The 8,494-nt window shown below is 33.6% G+C and overlaps 2 protein-coding genes across 2 annotated transcripts; both read left to right on the top strand.

The window, feature by feature from the left end:
- Positions 1-663: 663 nt before the first annotated feature.
- Positions 664-1,839, top strand: LOC117336569 (bile acid-CoA:amino acid N-acyltransferase-like). The gene is made up of 2 exons (XM_033897180.1): positions 664-1,101; positions 1,568-1,839. Exons 1-2 carry the CDS (start codon positions 819-821, stop codon positions 1,837-1,839), a joined length of 555 nt encoding a protein of 184 aa, XP_033753071.1. The 5' UTR covers positions 664-818.
- A 1,431-nt stretch (positions 1,840-3,270) lies between these two features.
- Positions 3,271-6,245, top strand: LOC117336423 (acyl-coenzyme A amino acid N-acyltransferase 1-like). The gene is made up of 4 exons (XM_033896936.1): positions 3,271-3,354; positions 3,708-3,792; positions 4,864-5,065; positions 5,696-6,245. Exons 1-4 carry the CDS (start codon positions 3,275-3,277, stop codon positions 5,809-5,811), a joined length of 483 nt encoding a protein of 160 aa, XP_033752827.1. The 5' UTR covers positions 3,271-3,274; the 3' UTR covers positions 5,812-6,245.
- Positions 6,246-8,494: the final 2,249 nt, after the last annotated feature.

The raw sequence follows: 8,494 nt of genomic DNA, 5'->3' as shown, positions 1-8,494 counted from the left end.
TTTATCAAAATGGTATTATTTCTGATAAAACCATAACATTTCAAAGTGCTAATTACTATTTTTGGACACCCTGTATATCATCAAAAAATGATGGTAAACAAAATAAACTTAACAAACGACACGTGAGCGACATACCTATTCAATGACAGCTCTCTTTCGTTGGGGACATTGTATGGAAACACATTGTATGGAAACACGTTATGGACTCGCCTTTTCGTTGCGACTTGCCTGAATTTAAAGATAACAAGAAACATCTTTAAAAAAGATAAACGGCATAGTTTTAATGCTGGTGGTTATAATGTAAAACTGCAGGTGAAATAAATTAACGAATTTATTAATAAATGCGTTTCAGCACGGAATCGTTTGAATCATTTTTGGTGATAATAAGACAGCATTTGAATCAGGAATATAATTTTATTGGTGAGTCATTTTAAAGATACATCCACTTATTCAGCTTGCATTCAATCTTAATTATGTTTCGTCTATAACTGCATATCTGCATTTTGCATTTACCGCTTCATTGACCAATCACACACTTCACCTTGACCAGTAACGCCACCTTTCGCGTCATATCCGGGGCCAAAAGAAAATTATACGGCTATGCCGAAAAAGTATTCAATATTCGACTGAAAACCCCCCATAAAAGTCAGTTTGCAAATTTGTTTCTGAAATGATGAATTGTAAGCATTATATATAGCAGATAATAATACCCAACACACTTCTATACACGCTAATTACTAACATTCATAAATATGCAATGCAGGTAGTAGATAGGCTTTTTCAATTTGAAGAGCAAAAATGCCCGCAGTATTTGAATAATGGAGTACTACTTTGATAAATGTGTTTCAACTCGTTTAAGACGCTGTATCAACACTAGTAGCATGGAGAGTTTACGATTGTCTATCCGTCCAAACGACGTACTGATGAACGAAAGAGTGTCTGTCCAGGTGCTGGGGTTGGAGTCCAGGCAGAAAGTGACTATGCACGCCTCGATCAAGGGTAGTAGAGGAGAGATGCTCGCCAGTTCTGGGTGTTACCAGGCAACAACGGACGGGACGCTGGATCTGGAGAACATGCCTTCAACTTCAGGTACTTATACAGGTGAGATTTATCTATTCTTACGTTGATAATGACAAATCTAGCAGAACAAAAAAACATCATAATTTTGCTTCGGTGACCTTAATTTGATGCAGCGCATCACATTTGCAAATATGCGTTTAACTAAAAGTGATCTATAGAGGAAAGTCAATATTTTTATGATGACAGAGAGACATTTTATCATATATTCATTTATTTTTTTAAAGAATATACAAAACATTTGCTGACAAAAAGCGCATGAATCAGTAGCATTGTCCTTTGGAATTGGCAGCTGTATGCAAATTCAGCGATTTTTGTTTTTTACATGGTGAGTTTTGCTAATAAAAGATAAAAGTGTAATAATATCATGGAAAATGGTTAACATACCATTGTATTAAATAAAACAAAACACACATATATACATATATCATATATACCGATCTCCCAGGGTGAGGTTAGTGATGACTGAGATATCTCGCTTTTAACACAGGAGTCGACGGTATGGGCTTTATCTGGAGCATGCTCCCTTCCCCTGGTCAGCGTCCGGGAGTCCAGCTGCTGCATACTGACGTCACAGAACCACAGTTAGTGAATATTTCTTTCTACAATGGTCACCACTGCTTCGAAGATCTATACAACGGCCTTTTGGATCAACCGATAGTGACAGATGTTCTGACTCGGTGGTATAAGTCGCGTGTCACCACAAGAATTCCTATTACGTCTGGGCGGCTGAGAGGAACGCTTTTTGTTACCGGAAGGTAATCTAAAATGGAAGAACAAAGAAATTTATTATTTATTTTTAACTTAAATTAAATTAATCTTAGCTTCTTCTTATTCGAATAAAATATTTTGAACATTTATCAAAAACATATTTAGCCTTCATTTTTATTCGCATTTTGGCTGCAGGGCAACTTTGTATTCTATAATAATCAACATCTCATAACTGATCCGCTTTATATATAATGTTTAAACAAGTTTGTCTTTTGACGGATATCATTTAAATGTATATGTTATACTTGTTGGCCCTATCGAACATCACACTGGATAACTCACAAAAGAATTACCATTAAACTTTAAAAAATAGTAATTCTTCACACTTCTTAACTAAGAAACGAGAAATGATTATGCAATGATTGGTATGAGAAGCTTCTTACTTCCATTCAGGTAAGGGGCCTTACCCAGGGGTGATAGATATCGTTGGTCTGGAAGTAGGTGTTTTGGAGAACCGTGCCGCTCTTCTTGCATCTCATGGATATGCTGTCATGGCACTGCCGTATTATGGCTACAAGGACCTCCCTAAACACTTCAACGATCTCGATTTGCAATATTTTAAGGTAAAGATAAAAAAATTAGATATACATTGAGCAAACATCACTTAAAACTTTTTGAATTATTTTGTCGATTTATGCATCTAAAGCCTTTGATAGTGAGATACTTTGCACAGGAGTGATAAGGCAAAGAAATAATAACGAAGCCATCCTTTGTTTAACATAATTTGCCCATCAACGTTCCCAAGACAAAGTAAGGCATATGGGAAGTAGTAAAAAAAATCAGATATTTGTCTTTCTACAGGAAGCAGCGACGTTCATGGACAATCACTCTCATGTCAAATCTGGAGGTCTAGGAGTGTTGGGAAGCTCGAAAGGGGCAGAACTTGCCCAAATTACGGCAACCCAATGTCCCCTGGTAAGGTCTATGAAGAGAGTGATCTTTGATGTTGTTTAAGGTAACTTCGGTTCTCATGACACAGCCTAATTTGGCCTATATTTAGATGGCGAGTGTAGTCGTTGAAGACGCTCCTTCCTCCGAAACACAGAATCTCTTTTTATCCTTATGTATTTTAAATGGTCAAAGAGTAATGATTTACAGTATATTGTCCTTCATTGTTTAAGATTTTATTTAGAAATATTGTTTTGTTAACAGTATTCTGATGTAATTCTTATTTAAAATAAGCTCAACGCCTTTCATCATTCTCAGTATGAGCGTGTGATTGCACAAACAATGGAATAAAGGACAGCCGTCACGGCCTGAGTGAAATCAACTAATACCAATCACAAATGATTTGTATATGTAAAAAAATTTATAATATGTGCTAAAAGGTTAAAAATTAATAGAGAATTACTTTCAAATCAAATTCAGTTTTATATTTCAAGAAATTACTAACAATACCGGTTTTACTTCATTGTAGATAAAATGTATGGCTAGTGTGAATGGAATGCCCTATATAACATTCTACCCAATCAGAGATGGAGAAATATTACATCCACCTGCCATAAAGTACGTAAGCCATGTTGAATTATGAACTGTTTCTTTTTACCAGATGCGATCTCTACCAATCATTTAACCTGAATTCTACACCCGAGGAAAGGATATTTTCCCTCCATAACTAAATGATAGATGACCCCTTTCTCCTATCTTTAACAACAAAGTTATATTGTAGGGTGGATTTTTAGACGAGTCAAGAACACCATTTCCAAAACTCAATTATTTAAATATGTAGAGGAACCAGACAACTTCAGTTCCACAGGAAAAGATTCCAATATCCGAGTTCAAAATGTGCCGTGCGTCTTCACATTGATTTCAAATTCATTGACCCCGAATTTTCCTCATATTGATTCGAATTGTTTTAGATTGGATCTGTCATCGTGTGATATAACGGAGGAAGGTGTTGTCGGTAGAAACGGCCACTGCTTTGACACTGGAAAGTTCACCAAGGTAAAGAAGACATTTTATTGCACTCTCCTGCCTGCACTTTGCGTTGTACATTGTATATACCTCAAGCAGTGTTACTATGTGTCACATCACATACACAATAGTGAGTTCCTATTGGCTAAGCACACGGATACTATGGGACGATAGTGCCTGGATGAGCGGACAATATCGCCTCATAGCACCCGCGTAATTTGGCACGAGGTTGAACTTGAATCTATTGTGACTTTACTATAACTACAATGTATTGTAATATTGATATAGACGACGAAAATGGCTGATGCTGCAATCCCTCTTGTGGTAAAATATTCAGTTGAATATTGAAACTGTCAAAGTAAAATGCAAGTGTGATACTTATTGAATTATTTCGAGTGCACTAAGGTCTGTTAATATTGTCTCAAGATGACATTACACCGTCGCCCCCGGCATGGGCACTTTGCAATCCCTCAAAAAGTACTATCAGGCCAAAGTGCACTCAAAAGAAGGCAATACTGGATTATCATTTATATAACGCATGCTAGTACTAGGTATTGCTGAACCCTGTTCGTTATAATAATCTCATGTAGAAATTGAGAAGTCGGTGAAATTAAAATGGGCCTTAACATTACGTTGAAATGTAGAGAGGAAATGTAACAATTTTCGGATACTGGATAAATATAAAATATATAGATAGATAGATGAATTTATTGATAAAAAAACCCAAACAAAAACAAAAACAAAAAACAAAAAAACACAACATAATAATTAAATAAAATAAAAAATGAAAAAAATAAAAAAAATATGTATGGATATATTAGTAAATTGATAACCTAATAACCAAAATTAAGATACATACCTCTTAATTAATTGTGATATTTTCTGAAGCCATCACAAAACAGAATGTTTAATATCAACAATAATAATATTTTTTCCACATGAATATTTGTCTGTACAGATTTGGGAGTCTTACGGCATAATCATCATCATGATCTATTTCAATGCACATATTTGTTTGTTGAGCTTTAGGGGTCTGACGTCATCTTCCCTATTTTCTATTCAAATATACTCGAAACTAATTCAAAATATATGTTTGTACAGATTTGGGAGTCTGATGTCAAAATCCTGAGTATTTGTGGTGAAGACGATTTGAACCTCCACCCAGATCTCCACCAGTTACAAGTAGACTGTTTCCCAGCCAATAAACGCGACAACATAGAACTTGTGAAATACAAGGGTGCTGGTCACTTGATAGAGCCACCTTTCACCCCACATTGTTATGCCTCATACAACAAACTAATACGTAAGAGAAATATATACATATACTGTATACTTACTTAATTTGTGTGACTCTAGTGTAGAAAATAGCACAGTGCTAACAGATTGGCGTAATGTTGAATTGCTGCACCATAAGTTCTGGCCGTGAGAAACAACGCACCGAATCTGCAGTAGACGCAACTATATATTTTTTGTTTTGTTTATGTTTTTTGTTTTGTTTTTATATCTTAACGAAAAGCTTTCAGCACGAAAACCGCTAAAAATGAGATTACCGATAAGATATGTATATTTGCAATACTTGATGAAGATGTCAACTATTGATAGAATTTGGTATATCGCAACCAGAATTGGATTTTAGGTAAAGTAAGTTAAGTAAGTTAAGCATACGAGATTTATAATACTTCATTATGAACCGTTGTCGGAAACCTATTGAAAAATTGACTTTTTGACCGGAATAGTTTAATCGAATCTAAACTTTTGAATACTGTAGATAATTACCGTTTACCGTTTCTATAATTATTGCCTATAACAAAAAAAGAAAAAAAAAATAATAAGAAAAAAAAAAAGTAAAAAAAAAAAAAAAAAAAAAAGAAAAAGAAAAAAAAAAAATTTGTTACATAGATTACTACAGGTTACAATTTTGTTTTCATCATAGGAAACTGCCTTGTATTGGGAGGAAATCGCATTGACCATGCACATGCACAAGAAGATTCATGGAGGCGTATTCTACAGTTCTTCGCCAAACATTTCCATGGAAAACACATGTTATAAGTGCTTACTTTTGTTGCAGCTTATATTTGTTTTTATATGGATTTATTTATTTATTTTTTTTATTTCTTATCAATTTTATTTTTCGAGTAAAATTAAATAAAAAATAAACTTACGTCAAAGTTGTAAAAGTTGAAAGATGATTTGATATGATAATAGCTTACACGTCCGTCTGTATACAGAAGTATATTATCTATTATTTAAAGCACATTTCATTCATCTAAATGATTGATGCTAAGCTATAACGTATACTATCTTAAGCGATGTGCAAAGCGTTGATAGAGCAAAGGTAGACATGACGTCATAATGACGTCATATTATTATCATGTCACCAGATTGTGTCTCTTATTCTGCGAGTTCAGATTAAATAGCAGTAATGAGAGACCTCAAAATAAAAGTAAATAAATGAATGAAATTGCATACATATATGCATGTGATTGATATTCATCGTTTTTTCTACACATAGCTTTATTATAACATATATTCCCTGAAAGATTTAACTTTCGTGTTGACCTTCAAACACTAACAGGTAGTGACGTATCAGGGACGTGCCATTTTAGATAGCAGTTCAAATGTTTTCTCCAGAAAAGACTTTATAAAACATTGATGATAACGTGTCGATTGTTATTCTCAATTCGACTTAAATTATATCAAAGGTGTAAATAATTTGCATAAGAAAACAAATGAAATAGAAGATATTTACTGAATATTACTGTTCGGTCAGTAATTTCAATTTGCTTTGCAACATTTTGTAGAGCGCTGTAGAGAATTTTTAATAATAAACGTCATAATAACTGCTTTATTTACTGCAAAATTTAAATAATTATTCTAAATAGTATGTAGCGTGATGCTTCTTGTAGCATGACAAGGACACAATGCATATGCCAATGACGACACTGTGGCAGTGTCAAATGTTCATCATGCGAATTACCCACATAACATGGTTTACAAACCATGACGTTCTCAAATTATAAATAATTTATTCAGAGGAAATGTCTTATATTTAGATATATAATGATGTATACAAAGAAACACTACAAATATTTAACTATGCAATATGGGCTACGTGCTTGGTAGCAACACAATTAATAAGCATTTTTCAATATGACATGCCCTTTCGGCAAAAGTATTGCTCTCGTGATGCTCTTTCTATGGCTAACCCATGTATTACACATGAACCATGAGCTATTAAACTTTTGGGTGAAAGTTCCGGCATGCATATGTGTATTTTAAGCTTTAAGAGGTTTTTTTTTATATTCTATAAGCCTCTTCTTGTCATGGTAGTTTTTTTTTCAGTTTAAGGTTTCGAATAGGTTGTGATTAAATTGTTCGGTGATAGCTCAAAGCATCCGAAAGAAAGTTAACACGTTCGCTAATGGATGGCCGAGAATATCAACTTTACGAAGCATGATGTAATGAAAAAAAAATATTTACCTTTTCCTTGATATTAAAGGAACTATACCGTGCATGAGGTGTCTAAATTTTTGTTTCCAATTTTAACTACAAATGTGACTAAAATATTATTTTTAAGATAACAACAATAGCTAAAAGCAGAATCTTGTGTTGGCATTTGACAAGCAGGTAAAACTTGGGAACATAGCATGTCTGATTTTAAGACTTAAAACTGGTAAATTGAAGTATATATTTAATAGTAGAGCCAGAAAACTAAAGAGGTTAACCTAAATACTGATCAAAAAACGAAATATGAAGACATGAAACAAGGAAACTAACATCTTAAATATTTGAAAGTCAAATAGAGGACGGCATGTTAAGGTGTGAATTGTACTCGATTAAACAGAATAATATAATTATTAGAGTTTTAAAGGTGGAAATTTTCTTTAAATCATTCCAATTTCGCCAAAGACAATTCATTTATAGGGAATCAACGTAATTTTGAAGATTTAAAAATAATATTTAATTGCCATGATCAGGTATCTCGTCCTGAAGCTAGCTTTCATAAATCAATCTACTTTTCATACACACGAAGACTCAGTCGCCAAAGTATTAATTGGGAAGTACCTACAATTTCTTTTATGAATTTATGAAACACTTATAATAGCATGTAGGTTAGTAGTGCCGATATGTTCAGTATTACAAACGGAATTTAGCTCTTAGAAAATGTCGGCGTTTGCCACCGATCGACGAAAATTATACTTCGAGTTATTCGAACATTTCAAGTAGGATTTTTATTGTTGGGACCAAATTTTTACTTCGTATTATCCGAGTTTTTCGAGTTATCCGAATTCGAATTATCCGAGTTTTTTTTACTAAGATAAAGAGAGAATTCGGCCGGGACCGGCGAGGTACTTCGAGTTAAGCGGGGTATTCGAGTTATCCAAGTTCGAGTTAACGAAGTTCCACTGTATTTCTATACTTATAATTAACTAATGTTATCTTTTAAAGGACAGACATGACGTATGCAATTTATAAAGATTTAGGTAATATACATCGTTGTCGAGTTTCTCTGACAACAATGGATGATGAAAGTGTGAAGCAAAGTGTATATATAAATATACATTTATATTGTGACGTATCGGGGATAAGTGTAACCATATATAGACTTTTTTGTAATATATTATATGAAATCTGAGTGACAATTACGCTTTGCACTGTTAGTTTCCATATTCACTAGTGATAATTTTGCGTTTGTGACAATAGCAAACAAAGACATAATAACGAATTTCAA

This window comes from Pecten maximus, chromosome 10 (genome assembly GCF_902652985.1).
Source record: "Pecten maximus chromosome 10, xPecMax1.1, whole genome shotgun sequence".
In the NCBI taxonomy this organism is placed as follows: domain Eukaryota; kingdom Metazoa; phylum Mollusca; class Bivalvia; order Pectinida; family Pectinidae; genus Pecten; species Pecten maximus.
Note: the sequence above shows the minus strand (reverse complement) of the source record. Positions and strands in the feature narration are given on the sequence as shown.

Bases quoted from the DNA above. Each gene is read 5' to 3' on its own strand.
- LOC117336569 (XM_033897180.1), top strand. From the start codon at position 819: ATGGAGTACTACTTTGATAAATGTGTTTCAACTCGTTTAAGACGCTGT. The intron at 1,102-1,567 runs GTGAGATTTATC...CTTTTAACACAG, and splicing joins AACTTCAGGTACTTATACAG to GAGTCGACGGTATGGGCTTT.
- LOC117336423 (XM_033896936.1), top strand. From the start codon at position 3,275: ATGGCTAGTGTGAATGGAATGCCCTATATAACATTCTACCCAATCAGA. The intron at 3,793-4,863 runs GTAAAGAAGACA...ATGTTTGTACAG, and splicing joins ACACTGGAAAGTTCACCAAG to ATTTGGGAGTCTGATGTCAA. The intron at 5,066-5,695 runs GTAAGAGAAATA...TTTTCATCATAG, and splicing joins CTCATACAACAAACTAATAC to GAAACTGCCTTGTATTGGGA.